Source organism: Phyllostomus hastatus, unplaced genomic scaffold (genome assembly GCF_019186645.2).
Source record: "Phyllostomus hastatus isolate PE091 unplaced genomic scaffold, TTU_PhHast_1.1 phas_contig_34, whole genome shotgun sequence".
NCBI classification, from domain to species: Eukaryota; Metazoa; Chordata; class Mammalia; order Chiroptera; family Phyllostomidae; genus Phyllostomus; species Phyllostomus hastatus.
Window position 1 is genome coordinate 59,923,022 of NW_025333857.1, and position 20,226 is coordinate 59,943,247.

The following is a 20,226-nucleotide window of genomic DNA, read 5'->3' on the forward strand; positions in this document are numbered from 1 at the left end:
TCGTGTTGGTCTTTTTACAAGGTCTGATGGCTATTCTTGGGAAGGCGACGGGTCAAAGACAAAGGGGTACCCCTACCTTGGAGAGTTTATTGTCAGATGGAGACCCACTAAACAAGCAATGTAATTATTGTTTAAATTTTATTTTTTTCTAAAAAATAGCGTAATTGAGATACAATTCATATACCATACAATTGACCCATTTAAAATGTGCAAGTCACGGGTGTTTAGTGCATTCACAAGTTGTGCAGCTACCTGCTGGACTCATTTTAGAACCTTTTTATCACGCCCAAGAGAAACCTCCCCCTACTCCTTGCCTTTCGCTTCCAAACCCTCTGTCTTCCCTGGTGCCTGGCATCCACGAATCCACTTTCTGTCTCTGTAGAATTGCCTATTCTGGATGTTTCATACAAGTAGGATTACACCCTGTGTAGTCTTTCGTGACTGGATTTTGTCACTTAGCGCAATATTTTCAAGGTTCGTCCATGTAGCAGCATGTGCCAGCGCTGCATTCCCTGTCATTGGTGAATAATATTTCATCGTGTGAATATATCACAGTTTGCCTGCCTGTGCACTTTTGATGGTCACTGGGGATGTTCCCACTTTTTCGCTATTGTGAGTAATGCTGCTATGAACATTTATTTGTGTGCAAGTTTTTGTTTTCTCAGGTGGATACCTAGAACCATCATTGCTAAATCACGTTAACTCTATATTTAACCATGTGAGACTGTTTTCCAAAGTGGTTGCATCATTTTCCATTCTTCCAGCAGTGTATGAGGATTCTAGTTTCTCCACGTCTTTATCAGCCTTGGTTATTCCTGGGTTTGGTTATAGCCATCCTAGCTGGTGGGAAGTGGTATCACTGTGGTTTTGATTTGCATTTGCATTACATTAATGAGGTTGAACATTTTTTATGTGTTTGTTGGTCATTTGTTATCTGCCTTGGAGAAATACCTATTCTGATCTTTTGCCCATTTAAAAAAATTTTTTTATTATTCAGTTTGTAATAGTTCGTTTTTGAAGTATATTTTATTGATTATGCTATTACAGTTGTCCCAATGTTTTTTCTCCCCTTTATCCCCCTCCTCCCTGTACCGATCCCCTCATCCACCAGCATTCCCCACCCCCACAGCTCATGTCCGTGGGTTGTGCATACCAGTTCTTTGGCTTCTCCATTTCCTATACTATTCTTCACCTCCCCCATCTATTTTTTGCCTAGCTATTATGTTTCTTATTCCTTGTACCATTTCCCCCCATTATCCCCCTCCTGCTGATAACCCTCTGTGTGATCTTCATTTCTATGATTCTGTTTCTGTTCTAGTTGTTTGCTTAGTTTTTTTTTTTTTCAGTTCTTGGTATAATCTAGATACAATCCCTTATCAGATATATGATTTGCAAATTTTTTTCTCCCATTCATCGGGTTGTCTTTTTACTTTCTTGATGCTATACTTTGAAGTACAAAGGTTATAAATTTCAGTAGAGTCCAGGTGATCTGTTTCGTCCTTTGGCTGCTTACGGTTTTGGTGTCACATCTTAGAAAGCATTAACTAGTCCTAGTTCATGAAGATTTACACCTTCGTTGTCTTCTAAGATTTGTATAGTTCTAGCTCTCACATTCGGGTCTTACATACACATTTTGTGTCCATCTTTGTGCAGCAAGTTTTTTTTTTTTAATTAGTGATGCTGAATATCTTTCCATGACTTTTTTTTTGACATTGGCATTTCTTTTATAAATGCCTCTTCATTTTTCTATTTTTTTTCTTATTGGTTGTAAAAAACCTATTTCTATTATACAAAGTAATTAAACTCAGTTGAAATATCTACTTTTTCTTCAGTTGTCATCGGTCTTAGGCTTGATTCTGTTTAAAAAAAAAATCCCTTCCTTCCCAGCCAAGTTAATCTTTCTTTCTGGCTGTGAAGCTTTTTTGCAGCCTAGGATGTTAAAAATATATATTTGCATTTTCTTCTATTACTTTTGTCTTTATTTGTAATATGTAAATGTAGATTTTATTCTGATGTCAGAAAGGAGGACCTTACTTTTTTCACATGGAAGTTGTCCCGGAATCACTTACATACCCTATCACGTTTAACATAATTTGTGCATTACACTGCATCATTCATTAGACTGTGTATTCTTGGGCTGTTTCTGAACCGTTTTGTTCATTGATCTGTCTAGTCTGGTACTCCTCTTACACTGTCTGAGTTAGTGTAACTTCACAGACCACTTCAACATCTGGTTGACAGGTCCCCATCAATGCCCCCATCTCCCAGTAGACTTTGTTTTCATAGCTCTCCTGGCTATATACACATTTTATTTTTCAAGATGAACTTTAGAATCTTTTTTGCATATATTTTTATTTTTTCAACTTTTTAAAATTATATTTTATTGATAATGCTATTACAATTGTCCCAATTTCCCCCCTACCCCCCCCCACCAACACCCCCTACTCCCTCCAGTGATCCCCCTCCTTTGTTCACGTCCATGGGTCATGTGTGTAAGTTCTTTGACCACTCCGTTTCCTATACTGTACCTTACATCCCCATGGCTATTCCGTAACTACCTATTTGTACTTCTTAATCCCTTCACCTCTTCGCCCATTCCCCTACACATCCCTCCCATCTGGCAATGATCAAAATGCTCTCCATATCTGTAATTCTGTCTCTGTTCTTCTTGTTTGCTTACTTTGTTTTTTAGATTCAATTGTTGATAGATATGTTTTTATTGCCATTTTATTGTTCATAGTTTTGATATTTTTCCTTTTCTTAAATAAGTCCTTTTAATATTTCTTATAATAATGATTTGGTGATAATGAACTTTTAGTTTTTTTGTGTCTGGGAAGACCTTCGATTCTAAATGATAGCTTTGGTGGATAGAGCAATTTTGGCTGTACGTCCCTGCTTTTCATGACTTTGAATATTTCTTGCCAATCCCTTCTAGCCTGCAAAGTTTCTTTTGAGAGATCAGCTGACAATCTTATGGGAAGTCTCCTATAGGGGACTAACTGCTTTTCTCTTGCTGCTTTTAAGATTCTCTCTTTATCTTTATTTTAGCCTTTGGCATTTTAATTATGATGTGTCTTGGAGTGGGCCTCTTTGCATCCATCTTGTTTGGGACTCTATGCTTCCTGGACTTGCAAATCTATTTCCTTCATCAAATTAGGGAAGTTTTCTTTTATTATTTTTTCAAGTAGATCTCCAATTTCTTGTTCTTTCTCTTCTCCTCTGGCACCCTTATGATGCAAATGTTGGAACACTCGAAGTTGTACCAGAAGCTGCTTTCACTATTCTCTCTCTCTTTTTTTTTTGGATTATTTTTTCTTCTTCTTGTTCTGACTGGTTGTTTTTTGCTTCCTTATGTTCCAAATCATTGATTTGATTCTCAGTTTCATCCACTCTACTGTTGTTTCCCTGTAATTTTTTTTTAATTTCAATCATATATCCTTTGTTTCTGACTGGATGTTTTTTATGCTGTCGAGGTCCTTACTAAGTTCCTTATGCATCCTTAGAACCAATGTTTTTAACTCTGCACCTGAGAGATTGCTTACCTCCCTTTTGTTTAGTTCTTTTTCTGGAGTTTTGATCTGTTCTTTCATTTGGGCCATGTTTCTTTGTCTCCTCATTTTGGCATCCTCCGTGTGTTTGTTTCTATGTATTAGGTAGAGCTGCTATGACTCCCTGTCTTGGTAGTGTGGCCTAATGTGGTAGAGGCCCTATAGGGTCCTGTGGCACAGCTTCTCCTATCACCCAGGCTAGATACTTAGAGTGTTCCCTTTGTGTGGGCTGAGTACTCTCCTCTTGTAGTTGAGCCTTGATTACTGTTGGCAGATCAATGGGAGGGATTTACCCAGGTTAGTCAGCTGCAAGGACTGGTTGTGACCACTGACCACCAACCTCTGCTCTCCATGAAGGATCACCTGTGCAGGGGCAGGGCCATAGTGCTCTGATGTGGTCTGTAGCTGTCTACTGGGTGCACAGGCTCTGGGATTTCCTGGGTGGTGCGGGCCAAGATGCAAGCCCCCACCTGTGTTCTGCCAGGGACCACCCTGTCTGAGCTACAAAGCAATCTGAGATGGCTGCTACTTGTGCTAGGCTTGAAGATTCCCAGGCAAAGCCAAGTTATGAATCTAGACTGGCTGCTGGTAGTGCTGGGCCTGGGGCCACTTAGCAAGAGGTACCAGGGCTGGGGGCTCACAGAGGCTGGCTGTTGCTTGTTTCAGAGGATTTCGGAAGTTTGAAGCATGAGCCAAGACCAGCCATTCATATGGAAAAGTCATAGTTAACAGTTTGGTTGGGCCCATAAGTTGGGTGGGACAGAGTCTCAGGGGATTTCCAAAGCAGGACAGTGTCAGCTAGGTTGATGGAGTCTCAGATATGGCACCCACCTTCTGGCTCAGTGACTGTGTTGGGTGATGGCTCAGAAAAGGGACAATAGCATCTGTGCACCTTTCTGTCCAGGAGAAAGCTGCCCCCCAGCTCTTGCCTTGATGCCAGACACTTCAGTTCCTCCCTGTATGCCACTCATGCCTTTTAGTGGCTACCCCAGTGCTGGAGCTCAGAGGGAGTGAGTCTGAGTAAGTCCATGTGTGGGTTCTTTAAAAGGAACTGCTTGGGACTCCAGAAGTTTCTTCCACCGACTCAATCCCTGCTGGTTCTTGAAGCCAGAAGTTATGGGGACTTACCTTCCTGGCACTGGAACCCTGGGCTTGGGGGGCCTGGTATGGGACTGGGACTCCTCACTACTGAGGTATCCCTCCCAAATTTTTATCCAGCACATGTGGATGTGGGACCAGCCCATTCCGTGTCCCTGCCCCTTCCCCCCGTCTGGGTGGATGTGGTTTCTTTAATTCCGTAGTTGTCAGACTTCCAGTCAACTCGATTGCTGATAGTTCTGCATGATGGTGGTTCTGTATTTTAGTTATAATTTTGTTGTGGTTGTGCGAGGAGGTGAGCTGTGTTTACCTATGCTGCCATCTTGACCGGAAGTGCTAGAATCTTTTGAATCAGTTGGACAATTTGGGGGAATGGTGGTGAGTTTCCTTGTTTCTTACTTTTTTTTTTTTGCCAGCCTAAGTCAGTTATGATTAAAAATGTGTAAGAATTCCCGAGCTTTCAGATTCTACTGCTTATGTTAGGAGCATGCAGATAAAGTTCCCACTTTACATGGGCTTCAGTGGGGTCATGAGAAGTTATAGGTGAGCAGTCAGCCAGACTGTTCTTCTGGGAGGCACCCAAGTTCTTTCATTTGCCTTCCCCTATGAGCTGTCCTGAAGCCTGACCTTGTTTCTAGCCTGTATGGCTCTGAACTTGGCAGCTTCTAGGGCTCTCCTGGAGAAAACCAGTCCCTTACTTCCTAAGCCTCCCTTTCCTTTGCCTGAGTAGAATCACAAGATGGTTGATACTGATTGACTTCTCTCTCAACCCAACCTTTCTGCTTTGTGTCTTTAACAAATTCCGTCCTGTTAACAGTGTATTTTCTGTTACTGCAACACATTTTTCTCCTTTTATATTGCATTGTTACTCTGGAATTTTAAAAGCAGAAATAATCATATGTTCTTGATGCGCCATCTTAAAACTAGAAGTGTGTGGGATGTGTATGTTTGTTATCTCAATTGCAGTTCACTTTGTACGTCTTTATTGCTTAATAGTAGGAGGCACCAGAGAGTCTTCATTGTGACATGTTTTTCTTTTAATTTACTTATTTATTTTTTTGGCTTAGAAGCTGGTTTTACTCCGCTTCACTTGCTGGGGCACAAGCAGTCACACCGCAGATAAATGTCATGACTCTATGCACACAGATAGATTTTGGAGATGAAGCAAATAGATTTATTAAACTCTGTAGTGTTTAATTTCACTTGGAAATGTAATGCTTGCTTCGTTTTTATGCAGGGAGCTTTGCTGGGAGGATGCACTTGTACTCATTAGCACCCAGTTTTGTTTGTGGGTTGTGGTAAACTCCTAGGAATTAATTAGAAGAAATTTGTAATGCAACTGCTCTCTTTTACTATCAAATAATCAGGAAAAACTCTTAACTTCATCTTTCAGTTGGTTCCTTCTTTTTTGTAATGTTAACTATACATGTCTTCAGCCTCCCCAGTGGGTGAGTTAATAAGTAGTGAAACATTGGTTGAACTTTGACTTAAAGCAGGCTTGGTGATTGTTCTTTGTGGAGACAAAGATTTTCAGTTTGATGCTTTTTATTTATTTGTTACTTTTGCTTAGGAGCAATATTTTCTGTTAGTTTGATAAGACTAGGAAACATGGTTTTCTGTCATGGAGAGGTGTGCACTAAGTATTTGTTGAATTTCATAGAAGTAATGTAAATGCTGACAAGAGGAAGTTGGACATTTCAAGATTGAGCAAATGAAATCTTTATCCAGCTCTCCTCCCCAGTAGTAGCAGTTTTTCAGTGACATTGTACAGGAAATATGCTTTTGTTTCACAGATTGTGAAGTACTTTCTTATAAATTAGTGAAATACATGTGAAAGTGTTTTACCAAAGTATCAAGTGCTATAAAAATGTAAATATTTTAAGGTTAAAACTTGAAATGCTAGCCTAGGCTGGTGTGGCTCATTGGACTGAGTGCTGGCCTGCGAACCAAAGGGTTGTCAGTTCAATTCCCAGTCAGGGCCCAAACCCGAGTTGTGGGCCAGGTCCCCAGTAGGGGGTGCTTGAGGGGCAACCACACATTGATGTTTCTCTCCCTCTCTTTCTCCCTTCCTTCCCCTTTCTCTAAAAATAAATAAGTAAAATCTTTAAAAAATAAATAAGACTTGAAATGTTTAAAGGGTTATTGTAATGCTATGCAAATAAAATTTTTGATAGGTCTCAACATATACAAGGGGGGCAAAAGTAGGTTTACAGTTGTGAATGCACGAAACAGAGCTTATTCTTGTATGTATTATTTATTACGTATTATTTTATTAGTATTACAACTGTAAACCTACTTTTGCCCACCTTTGTATATGTATTTGCAGTTTAAAAAAACAGTTTTATTATGGAAAATGTCAAATAATACTAAAGGAGGGCGATTCAGTGCAGTGAACCCTCATGTACTCATCACCAAAGTTCAACATCTACCAACCTTGGCCAATTTTGTTTGATCTCTATCCTACCCACTTTCTCGCTCCCATGCCAGGTGACTTGTCTTTAAAAAGCAACTTAAGTAACAGAAATTTATCATCTTCTGGTTCTGAAATCAGAAGTCCAAACGTGGTGTCAGTGGGTCCCCGCCGTGGGGCAGGCAGGACTGCGTGTCTTCTGGAGGCTTCAGGGCGGGATTTGTTCTTCGGCTTTTCCAGCGTCCAAGCCGCCAGCGTTCCTGGCGCCTGGCGCCCTCCCACCCTCGGAGCTGGCAGCATAGCCGCTTCTCTCCTCTCTGACATCTTCCGTCACCACATCTTTGATTGTTATTACTGAGATAAAAGCCACCATTTTAACGGGTACGGTAAAGTGTACAGTTCTGTGGCTTTGAATACACTCATTGTGTGTGTGTGTGTGTGTGTGTGTGTGTGTGTATGAATAAATATATTTTGGGGGGGGGATGGAGTGGGGAGGAAGAGGTAGGGGCAGGATGGGATGCCAACCGAATGGTCTCTACAGTGTTTGTGATGGCCACTGATATCTAATTCCAGAACATTTCTGTCGCCCCCCAAAGAAATGCCGTACCCGTTGAACGATCACTGTGCATTCCTCTCCCCCAGCCCAACTGTTGCAAATAGTGCTGCTTGAACATTCACGTCCAAGTCTTTGTTCGAACGCTTGCTTTCACTTATACCAAGGAATGGAGTTGTTGGATCATGTGTTTAATTCTTTGAGGATGCACCAAACTTTCCCACAGTGGCTGAACCATTTTACAGTCTCGCCAGCCAGGTGTGAGGATTGCAGTTTCTCCAACGCTTGTTAGGCTCCTTTTATTTTTTATAGCCATCCTAGTGGTGTGAAATGGCAAAAGATAAATGGAAGTTCCACCCTTTAGTTCATGCTACTGTGTTTTGTTTTGTTTTGTTTGCTTTCTGTGTTCAGTGCTTACAAATTTATAAAAATAGATGGCATCCATTTGACGTCCGCCATGCGCTGGGAGCTGTGTTAAGCTCTTCACTTACATTAATTGGTCTCACTTACAGAGGATAGATGCCCCTGGTTTCACTAGCAACCCAGATTCCTTCGAGTAAACAACTAAGAAGGTAATCGTAAAGGTGAGGCTGAAAGTAGGTGTGTCCCTTTAAGGAAGCTTGAAATAGGAAAAACAAATTTCTGAAATCATGTACATTGGGAATAATACTGCTTGTTACAGAAGGAACTTCTGTTTGCAGAAGAATTCACCCCAGGGTTCCTTTAAATAGCAGGCTTCCCTGATTCATTAAACATTAAGTTCAATACATTAAATCTGAAGACTGGGTAACTATTTCAGGAGGTTATCTATAATGTTAAATGAGGCATACCTAACCACTTATTTGCTCATTAGGCCTCTCCCTTACACCCTCACACCCCCCCCCAGTCCTGTTTAGCATAAACAAATGAGAGTGTGCTCAATAGGACTAATGAGGTAAGAATGGAGAACTATCCACTGGATTTGGTAGTGAGAAAGTTACTGCTCATCTTTAAAACGACAGTTTCTGCATTCGGGTGGGGAAATGGCAGAGACATGCAGCATTGAAGGCAGTACCGAAGACAGCTTTGTTTGGGAGTGGAGGAAGGGTGAGGGCAGAGAAGTCAACGGAAAAGTGGAAGTGAGGATAAAAGGTTTTTTCAAAAAGGTTGAATGAGACCAGAAGGGGAGTGGAGAGGATGTAAGGTGAAGGGATAGTTGGATTTACTTTTCTCAGGTAGAAAGAGGGAGAACCAGCCCTGGCCGAGGTGGCTCAGTTGGTTGGAGCATCATCCGGTAAGCGAAAGGTTGCAGGTTTCATTCCCGGTCGGGTACATACCCAGGGTTCGGGTTTGATCCCAGGTCTGGTCGTGTACAGTCCCGGGTCTGGTGTGTATGAGAGGCAGCCAATCGATGTTTCTTTCTCACGTCTCTCTCTCTCTCTCTCTCTTCCTTTGTCTCCAAAAGCAATTTAAAAAATGTCCTTGGGTGAGGGTTAAAAAAAAGAAGGAGAATTAGCTATATTTTTGTAGACTCAGGGAGCAAAACCGGATGAGGCGGCGATGGTGAAGATGCTGAGGAGAAGGTATAATTAATTGACGATGACAGCCACAGCCCAGTGAACTAATGGGTCTAGGACACAGATGGCAGAGTTAGCTCTGGGGCGGATGGAGTATGTGTTCCAAAGGGACCTGAGGAATGGAGGCGAGGGTGGTGCCCAGTAGATGGGTTTCTGTGGAGGAAGCAAAGCGGTTAGGTAATTTCCATGTGATGCCCTTGCACCTGGTTCCTCCTTCGGAGAGACGGTAATCTGCTCAGCATGAAAGTTTCAGTGTAGGGTTTTGGGAGGGCGGCTGTCTAAGGAAATGAAAGAATAGATCAGAATAAAGGAATTATCCTAAAGGACGACCCTTTCCTATGAAGGCAGCTTCTCTGACACCGGAACCCTGGGCTGGGGGGCCTTCTGCATCTGACCGAGTCATGCATTTCTAATGTTCCACGCAAGCATGGGCTCTACCGGGTATGTGACTTGGACGTGTTATCCCCGTGTGGCTCTGCCACTGTATTCCTGACTCTGCTCCCCTCCCTCCCTTTATTACCAAACCTTCCCACTGTGCACTCCAGAACTCCATCTCTGTGAAAAAGAAGTCTCTTAATTCTTAGCTCGTTCTCCGAACACTCCCACCATCTCAAGTTTTAACTGAACCCTGGCTGTCCCTGAAGATTAGTGGTCCCCTGGCATTGCTGCCACTCCTACAGCCAAAAAGACGCCAACTCCTGCCAAGTGACCGCTCAGTGGCAGGAGCTGTTGGAAGCACAGCCACCCTCATAGCTCCCTGAATCCTCCTGAGGTTGGTGCTGTTACCTACTTTTAACAGATGAAAAAACTGAGGTAGCAAGAGAGTATAGAACTTGACCAAAGTCAAACCATTCGGCAGAGGGCAGAGACGGTCCCAGGAGGCACGGCACCAGAGTCTTGACTCTGGAGAACTGAAACACACTGACTTTGTAAAGCTCTTTCAGGCTGAGGCATTCAAATTCCCACGCAGCCCAAGTACTTCATTTCCGGGGTGGGGGTGGGGGTGGGGGTGGGGGGCTGGCGCTGCCCGTTCCTGAGTCTTTCAAAGGTTTCGTGTTATCAGTCTGGGTTGCTTCTCAACTTTCCCACTCTAAGTGCCTTAGTATTCCACTTTCTGGGGTTGGCTAAGTCCTTGTTGCCATATCTGATTTCTGTTGGTGTTGTTTTCTGTGTGTGTGTGTGTGTGTGTGTGTGTGTGTGTGTTGTTGTTGTTGTTGTTGTAACTTAAAAGAAAAATATCTGTATATTATGGAGTTTGAAGAGGTTGTGAACTTAAATGCTGATTCCAGTTTTTTCACATCCTCACAAACACTTGTTTTTTTTCTTCTTTCTTTTTTAACTCACGGTCATTGTAGTGGTGTGAAGGACTATCTTATTGTGGTTTTGATTTGTATTTCCCCAGTGCTAATGAGGTTGATCATCTTCTCATGTGCTTATTAGGCCATTTGTTTATCTTGTTTGCAGAAATACTGACCAAATCATTTGCCTATTTTTAAGTGTAAATGCTCTTTTAATGTTTCATAACTTGCATGTTTCAGATTGTACATTAGCAAATGCTCCCTTTCCCTGTGGTGGCAGTAATGAGGAAGGCCTTTAAACCCAGCATTCGATCAGGTTACTACAGAAATGGTGAAGCTCAGAGATCCTGTAGTAGCCCGGTAGTTTGAAATGGCCCATGATATTGACTCAAAGAAAATATGAGAGAAATTTGTTTGTGTAAGAGAAGTAACGAAAGTTACATTCTTAAGAACTCGTGAGTATAAACCTAAGCAAATAAAAAAAGTGGAGGAAAGGTATGTTTTTAGATAACATGGGTTTGCCTCATATACTTATTTCTCCATCCACCAAGTTTACCCCTTGAACTGGGAGCAGCATCTTTCTCTACTTAAACACATCTTTGTGTGGTCGATGTTGTCTGCCGTCTTCCCGTAGACTGTTTCCTCTGGCCCTAACTTTTTCATCATGTCTTCTGCCCACCGAGCAACGACGTACAGTTGGTAACATAACTGTTGGGTTCGCTGGAGAACCACTGACTGGCTGCTCCCTGTATTCCAGGAACGACGCTCTAGTGTTTTATTCCTTGCATGAGAACATTGACAGCGTCGTCTTGATTTATTCCATCCATTCATTTTTCAAAAGGGTTTCCATGGACGACTAGCGACATAAGGATCAGACTGGCTGAGAAATACTGATCGGGGCACATGGGTCAGAGGAATGATTTGCTAGCCTGCTGGTTCGTCTTTGCACCATTCTGTCAACTGCTCTGAACATTTTTCTTTCCTGTCTTCACAGCCGCTGCCGGAGAAGTTTGTGGTGAAAGGTGTTGTGGATCGTTTTTCAGAAGAATTCGTGGAGACCAGGAGAAAAGCTTTGGATAAATTCCTGAAAAGGATTACGGATCATCCTGTGCTTTCTTTCAATGAACACTTTAATGTTTTCCTTACTGCTAAGGTGAGGGCTGGTGTTTCCTGTTCCTTCCCCGCGACCGGCATTCTCCGGGCTCTCCGTTCAGGGCCGCCTCCGTCTCGCACAAGCCACCGTCACGTGTGGCCGCTGTAGTGGCTGTCAGGCGGTGGCTGCTGAGTTTTTGGCACCTTTTTGCGTAGCATGGTTACTGTGCTTGAATTCAGGAGCAAACACAGCCTTGCAGCAGCAGAGGAAGCTCAGATGTTTTCACTTTGCAGGAGCAGGGGTAAGGGTTTCTTTAAACACTTGTTGGCGAACCACCGAGTGAGGCCGTTCTGACCCACGGTGGGCATGCAAGGGTAAGGACAGCTGTTTGGTGAGGACATTCTTCATGGGAGCCCCGCGCAGAGGAGGAAACTGATGTTCAGGGAGTTTGCACCTGTCCAGGTGGCATCACTGGGATTTGAAGTTGGGTCTTTGTGGCCCCCGAGGCCATGCCTGGTCTCTGGAACAGACTGCCTGACCACGAGTAGTTTGGTATCACTTGGCCGTGGCCAAGTTTTTGATCAGGTGGGCCTTTTCCAAGCCTCTGCCAGAGAAGTAGTTGGGTTCTATGCGGTCACCAGGTTCTGTTTATTCAAACTCCACTCGGCAACTTGCCAGCTTCTCTCTGTACTTCCCTGTTGGCAGACCTGGCCGGGGAAACCCGCGGCACTCTCCTCCTGGTGTCTGCAGGAGCGGGACCCCATGCCGCTTCCGTCCAGCTCCTCCTGTGTAGTTTCACTGTCAGGTTCCCCCTTCAGGACGTAGGTAGTTTTTCCCACGTTGGCAAGGGTACCGAGGCCCAGGGGCTTTCCAGTCTTCCTTTCTGAAAAGGCAGAAACTGAGAGACAGTTACAGATGGCCTCAGTGACACTGAAGCCTCCTGAGAGGGCGCCAGTCCCCGGGCACTGGAAACCACGCGGCAAAGTCCTTCAGTGTCCGGGCGATTTTTCTCTAAAACCTCCGTTGGCGTTTAGCCTCATCGATGACATTCCTGCCCATCTTCCCTTTTCCCTGGAGGCCTTTTCCCCACAGGTCAAACGTGTGTTAGCTTTTAAATCAGTATTTCCTGGTGAGCTGATCCTTGATATAGTTCTCTCAGCTTATACACAAAGTAAACTCCATTTCTGCGGTCCCCAAAGAGCAACTCACCGATTCTCCCAAGTTGTAGGTTGCCCGGCCAGGTAGGCCCTCCAGCTTAGTCATTTTAATTACACAGAGACAAAAGTGGGAGGGGGGGGCGGAGTCGGAGCCCTGGTGACTGGGACACTGTGTGAAGAATAAGTAGGAAGATTGCGTGTGTGTGTGTGTGTGTGTGTGTGTGTGTGTGTGTGTCTGTGGAGTTCACCTGCGGGCCAAGCAGTGTGGATGACTAAAAATAGGCCTTTGGTGTCTTAATTAAAATCCAAGTTCATGTGAGTGAGTGAAGGGAGTTGGTTTGTTTAAACAGAACAAAGTCTAAGCCTAATTCAGTGTTATTTGCTGAACTAAATGCACTGAATAACCCCATCTTCTCTATCTAAAATTGTGGCAAAATACACATAACAAAATTTACTGTCTTGACTTTCTCAGAACGTAGCCCGTCAGTGTGAGGTACATTCACACTGCTGCACGCCGACCTCCAGAACTTCTTCATCTTGCCACACTGAACTGAAGTGTGGACTCCTCGATTTCCCATCTCTTTCTTCCCCCAGATTCTGCCCCCCAAATCCTTTCCTTCAACGCTGCCGACAACTCGGTCTTGTTCTTGAATTGCCCACTTACACGCCTCCTGCCACAGCGAGTGCAGAAGCATTTCTTCTCCCTGTGACGACAGGCTCTTATCACAAACCAGAAGTGCCTTGAAGCAGCAGCCAGGAATGCTGGGAGAGGTGGGGGACACTCGGCACCCATTGTGTTCAAATCAGTGTTTTCATCTGTGGCAGAAAGGGCTCAGCAATCAGATGGGCGCTGCAGCCAGCGTGTTAATTAACTTGGATGACTGCGGCTACCCTTTCACAGGTCTACTCTAAACAGAGCTTGTACAGTCCAACAAGCCCTTCTGGATCCAGCCCCACTCTGCAAAATACTATCTGTGGAATCAGTCCTGAGAATGACAAAGCTTTATTATGGTCTTGTGCAAGCCTGGTGCCTATGAGGATATTTTATGTCTAGAATGTATGTGGCTAGAAGGAGAAATGGAATCTTTAGAACCTTCTCTCCGACATCCTGACTTTGCAAAGAAGGAGAGAGGCGGAGGAGGGGGCTGGAGGTGACTTCTGCTGTTGTTAAGAGGGGTGAGCCTTGGCTGGAGTTTATATGCTGAAGGATTCAAAGTTGAAGATGCAGACAGGAGAGGGGAGGATTGTTGCTAGGGCAAGGGCCTGTGTTGCGGCGGGGTGGATGGGAAAGGGTGCAGTCAGGAACAAAGGTGAAGGCCCTGCCTGCATGGAGAAGGAAGGAGGTGAAATCGGGAGGAGCCTACACATCAGACACCGTGGAGATCTGAGCCTACCGTTGTGTGTCAGAGGCAGGGAGGCTGCTGGGCAGCTGCGGTAACCGTGATTCCCTGCCCCGTTCCTGCGTTGGGCTGGGTCTGCAGAAAGCCATGCCCTGGTGTCACATCGCCTGATCTTCCCCGGGGACATGCCCTTCTGTTTGTGCGGCGAGTGACTATGAGGAACAGACCCCTGCATCTTCCGTAAAACCCGTTTGTGGAGGCACCATTCAAGTTAGGGACCTGGAACAACCTGAAGATACTGTCACTTCCTCTTCAACTTTACCGATAGGCTGCAGCTCCCTTCAGCCGGCAGACTGACGTGCTTTTTAAACTTGGACCCAGTTCATTACGTGGCTCAACCTATTCCCCGTCTGTGCCTTGACCGAGAAGCCCGGGAGGCAACATTTGGTTGTTTACAGCCCCTGCCCACCCCTGCGCTGAGTTTCCAGCGCTGGCTTCTCTGACCCCTCTTCTGGCTCCCCCCCCTTTACCCTCTCCTCCTCTTACTTGGCTTTGGTTGAGATATGAGTAAGTGAATGGAGTGAATTTCAGCTCCCGAATTCTGGTTCTAAAGACAACTTAGGATATTTTGCGAAGAAGAAAGGGACTTCTGGGTTTTGGGCAACCGTGTTGAAAAGTGATGTTGGAGACACAGTGTTGTTTAAAGGAGAGAGCACGCTCAGGCGAGTGAACCTCGTTGGAAAGGGGGCCGTGAGCCTGCGGGTTGTGATGGCAAAGAGAGGGCCCTTGGGTGCCTGTGGCTGGGCCCTCCAGCTCGGCTCCTTGTGTTCTGAGCCCTCTGTTGCCAGGCGGCAGTTGCCCGAGGGAGCTGGTTACTGCGTTCTGGCTGTGTGAGTGACTGAGCCCTCTGGGCTTGGTTGTTCCTGTGTCGCCCTTAGGACCTGAACGCCCACAAGAAGCAAGGGATGGCGCTGCTGACCCGCGTGGGCGAGTCGGTCAAGCACGTCACCGGCGGCTACAAGCTGAGGAGTCGGCCTCTGGAGTTTGCAGCCATAGGCGAATACCTAGACACATTTGCGCTCAAACTGGGAACCATAGATCGGATAGCCCAGCGGATCATCAAAGAGGAAATAGGTGAGCTCTCTGTTGAGGTTCTGGGCATGCGCAGGGACCACACCTGCAGAAACGGATTCGTGTGCGCTAAGGAAGATCGGGCTGCAGAAGTGGTGGAGAGGCAGGACGAGGCCGCATTTTGCGTATGACACTCACACACACACACCAGGAGGGGAGGAGGCGCCTGTGACCGGAGGAGAATCCCGTGCCCCGCACGCTCTGCCCTGCATCGCAGCCCCGCGGTTGCTCTCCCCAGCGCGAACAGCCGTGCTTCCGCACGCAGGCTCTCCCGTTTTCCTCTTAACTTTAGCTTCAAAAGTGCAGACACGGACTCAATTTCCCTTCATTCATAGGAGTGATAGTTCACGGAAAGTAAACTCGCCTATCTTTTCTGGCAGAAAGATGATTCAAAGGGGCAGCATGGTGACCTGTGCTTGTTCAAGTTGTGATGCTAACGAGCCTTCCGGCTGGAAATGGACTCGCCTGCCCCACCCGGGTTGCCTTTCACACCCACTCTTCCCGACCTGGGGAGTTTCGAGGCCTGTCTGCCTGTGTTCCTCCTCGTTGTCACCACCGCTTCCTCCTCACCTGTCTCGTGGCCACTTGCTTTTCTGCATCCCGGACTGTCGGGGCCTTTTGCGAGATAGATCCAAGGGGCATTAGTGATCGTGCCGGGCACGTGACGTGAAACACATCGAAAGGGACTCTCCAGTAGTTGCCACCCATTGGCTGCTGAAAAAGTGGCCACGGCAGTTTAGTGTCATGGCCAGAGTCCTGGTGAAATACGGTGGCCCAGAGTTCCTTTGTGAGGGGAAATGACACTTTTTCTTGTTTCCTGGGCTTTAATTCTCCTTTTCCTATCAATGGTATCATGTGGGGCCCGCAGGTTTTGGAGGGAGCTTCAGGTACCATCCACACCTAAGGACCTGGTGTTTGGGTGACCCCTGTGTGAGGGAGAGATTCTGCCTAGGGGAGACCACATATCCTGTAGCAGATGTTTCTTAAGATTCCATTGCTTTTCCATCGTGACTGATTTTTTGGTTAGAGCATCATCCCAATAATACCAAGATTTCGAGTTCGATTTCCAGTCAGGGCACATGAAAGAATCAACCAGTGACTACATAAAGTGGAACAACAAACTGATGTTTCTCTCTGCCTCTCTCTCTCTAAAATCAATACATTTTTTATAAAAACATTCCCCTAAACCTATAGAAACTCTGCCACCGTTGTTAGAATACTGCTTCACTGTGTGGGTAGGAGAGTGTTTATTTCTGAAGGCACTTGGTGGGTACAGCTCCAGTCACTTTTCCCCGGAAGGTGTTATGGTCCCCATTATCCAGAGGCGTGGCGTTCTCATTACAGGGTGGGGTTGACTCACGTTTTGATCTTAATCGTACCATCAGCTTTTAGAGATTTTTAAAAGTTGTTATGCCCTGGCTGGTGGCTCTGTTGGTTGGAGCATTGTTCTGTACCCCCAAAAAGGTTGCAGGTTCCATCCCTAGTCAGGGTACACACCTAGGTTGCAGGTTCAACCCCCAGATCAGGGAGTGTATAGGAAGTAACTGATGGATGTTTCTCTTTCACATCAGTGTTTCTTTCTCTCTCCCTTTCTCTCTCTCTAAAAAATAAATTTAAAGAATTGTTACAAGTGGTGCTGTGTTTAAAGGAGAGCGTGCTCAGGGGAGAGAATGGCCGAGGAGACACATCTTATTGTCGAGAGCTCCTGGCTGCACGGGTTACCGAGTCAGTAATACCAGTGATTGCTGCCCAGCCGGAGCTTACTGGTGTCTCTCCCCCGCCCCCCGCCCTTAGAGTACCTCGTGGAGCTGAGAGAATATGGGCCTGTGTACTCCACGTGGAGCGCCCTGGAGGGGGAGCTGGCTGAGCCGCTGGAGGGGGTGTCGGCTTGCATCGGCAACTGCTCCACCGCCTTGGAAGAGCTGACGGACGACATGACCGAAGACTTCCTGCCTGTGCTCCGGGAGTACGTCTTGTACTCCGACTCCATGAAGGTGAGCTGGCTTGCTGCCTGGGGACCTGGGGACTTTCCTTGTGGTGGCTGTCACCCCAAAAGTAACCGATTATTGCCCATTTGCATGTGGTACAGGTCTCCTTTGTCCTGGGTGGGCAGGATCAGACATGTGAACTGACACTGTGGGCATATAAATAGAACCCATGGCGAACAAAGTGTGTGAATTTAGTGAAAGAAAAAATATTTTGGAAGGAATTCTTACTCGTGCTCACTGAGAATTCAAGGGGGTGTAAAGGGTATTAAACTAGCACAGGATGCTGTGGGAAAAAAGAAATTGGGTAATTACAGCTCTTGGAAGTTAACACGACTGCCGAAATAAAATTGAACAGTAAAGTCGGAAGATGAGGATGAAGAAATCTCGGAAAGTAAAATGCACAAAAACAGTTGTTGGAAAGTAGAGCAAAAAACGCAAAAACACTGAAAAGGTGAAAGAAGGGAAGAGACATGGAGGACTGGTCCCAGAGGCTCAGCACATCCGACCGATAGGAGTTTCTGGTTGCGATAACAGCGAGAACTGAGGGAAGGAAGTTGTGAAAGAAATAATAGAAGGAGCTCTCCCCAGGCCCAAGGGCACGAGTCTTCAGATTGAAAGGACATTTTAATTGCCCAGCGAGAGGAATGGACAGAGAACCAACCCGAAGCCTATGCCTGGAATAGTTTAGGACGAAGGTGATTAGGATCAAACGCCCTAACGCCCACACTAGAAACTGCCCCAGCCTGTACACAGACGGGTTGGAGAGCGCAGCTGCAGAGTGGGGAGGCCCGCACCATCAGAGGGAAGGGTCGGTCCTCCTGACCAACAGCGGGGGTGGGTGGCTTGGGGCTGAACATCCTGTCTTCAGGTAGCCCCCTCTCTGCTTTCCGAGGAGACCTCTGTGGGTTGGGGTTGACGAATCTCTAGATAGAAGCCTGTCAGTCAACTTGGGTTCTGTGAAAGAGTAAAAAAAAAAAAAAAAAGAACCAACTGGTGATAAAAACTTTCTAACGGAAAATTGCAAGCATATACAGAAGCAGCAAACAGTAGTATGGTGAGCTCTCATATCCCCCTCACCCTTGCTCCATCAGAGAAGTTCCTTAAAACTACGCAGTTTTAAGGCTCTCAACACGTGGTGAAGTGTGAGTGATGGCAAGTGGAGCCTGTTGCTGGTGGGGTGAACCACTGTCTCGCATGCACTCTGCAGAGCTGCTAATAAAACACCTTCGAAGACAGGACCAGGTCTGGATCTCACAATGATCGGGGGAAATGGTATAAATCTCCCTGCCTGTGCCGTGGACATACTGGTCGTGATGATAATGAGGATGAAACTCACACACGAGATCATTACCCTGAGGCAGCTCTGCTGGGGATTATTGGAACAGAGGCCGAAAACCAAGGCGTCCGACTCCAGGTTTGTGCCCCAGTCTCCTCCATTACATCTCGTTTTTTTCTTCATTGAGATCTACACACTGCATGTTCAGTTCTGTGGCTGAAACAAGTACAGGAAGGCATTCTGTGGGAGGGTGTGAGCAGATGGGCGGTGGGGATCTAAAGGCACAGACTAAAGACGCAGGCACAGCACGGTGGCTGCAGTTCTGACTGTGCTGTGTGCTTGAAAACTGCTAAGAGTGGGTCTTAAAAGCTGTGATCACAAGAAAACAATTTAACTATTGCATGTGTGCCGATGGATGTTAACTACTCTCATTTCACAATGTACACAAATCGTCAAATCATCATACATACCTGAAACTTTCATACATACATAAAACTTTCACATTAAAGTGATGTTTTATGTGATTTGTATATCAATAAAAAGGCCTCCTGACTTGTTTAAAATGAACCAGAATATTTTGCTGTACTTATAAAGTTAATAGGTTAATAGTATCTGTTTTGTAAACAGACATAAATGTTTACAATCCCAGGGATGTCCTTAAACTTGTCTCTTGTATAGAGATACCCCTCATAAAAATTGCTCTCTAGAAAATAAAGAAAAAATGCTCCCTTCCCCTTGCCAGACTGAGTATCTGATGCACCCATGGTCCTGGGACATTACAGTGCATAGTATTGGGTTGGCCAAAGAGTGTGTTTGTTTTTTTCCATAAGATGGCTCCAGTAGCACTTAGTTGTCTTTCGCTTCATTTGAAACAATTTTGTTAGAGTGTATTGTGACAGCTGTCATATCAGTGTGCATTGAAAAACATCAAAATTGGTGAATTTTTGTGTAGCCATTTTAATATTGAAGATGAAAGAGAATACGCAACATTTTCGGCATATAATGCTTTATTGTTTCAAGAAAGGTAAAAATGCAACTGAAATGCAAAAAAAAGATGTGTGCAGTGTATGGAGAAGGTGCTGTGACTGATTGAACGTGTCAAAGTGGTTTGTGAAGTTTCGTGCTGGAGATTTCTTGCTGGACGGTGCTCCACGGTCAGGTAGACCAGCTGAAGTTGATAGAGATCAAATTGAGACATTGAGAACAATCAGCGTTATACCATGCAGGAGATAGCCAACGTACTGCAGATATCCCAATCAATAAAGTGATTGGTGAACATGGAAAGTGTATATTTTATTTTATCTCAAAAACTAAATAGAATTTTTGGCCAACCCGATATATAGACACGTCAAAGAGCACAGTTGTCTCAGGTGTTGGTGAATGACCAGGGCGAGAGGAGAGGAGAGTGGCTGGTAGGGAAGGGCCGGGTAGAGGAAATGGCTTCAGGAGCGACACATAGGAGCGAGCATTTCAGGTGGAAGGAGCGGCGGTTCTAAAGCAGAGATGAGCGTGGTGTGTGTGCAGGTCAAGAAGTCCGGTGTGAGTGGGGCCCGGTGAGCAAGGGAGGAAGTGGGAGGAGGCGAGGCCCAAGAGGCAGATGGGGCCAGGACGTATGGTGGTGTGTTGAAGGCCGTGGTTGCGGAGAGTCTGGATTTTATTCTCAGGAATAAAAGAGAAGCACTCTGGCTTATGCAGGGGGATGATAGGAGACACTTCTCACAGAAGACCACAACTGGTGCTGCAGCTCGGAGAGCGGGCTGTAGACAGTGCGAGTGGAG

The 20,226-nt window shown here is 45.5% G+C and overlaps 1 protein-coding gene across 1 annotated transcript in view; it reads left to right on the forward strand.

Annotated features, from left to right (window-relative positions):
- Positions 1 to 20,226, forward strand: part of SNX30 (sorting nexin family member 30) — a 92,532-nt gene that overhangs the window by 48,974 nt on the left and 23,332 nt on the right. Inside the window, exons 4-6 of the mRNA XM_045840145.1 lie at positions 11,458 to 11,616; positions 14,992 to 15,187; positions 16,979 to 17,178. Of these exons, the coding sequence (XP_045696101.1) occupies positions 11,458 to 11,616; positions 14,992 to 15,187; positions 16,979 to 17,178 (555 nt within the window). The remainder of the gene's footprint in view (positions 1 to 11,457; positions 11,617 to 14,991; positions 15,188 to 16,978; positions 17,179 to 20,226) is intronic.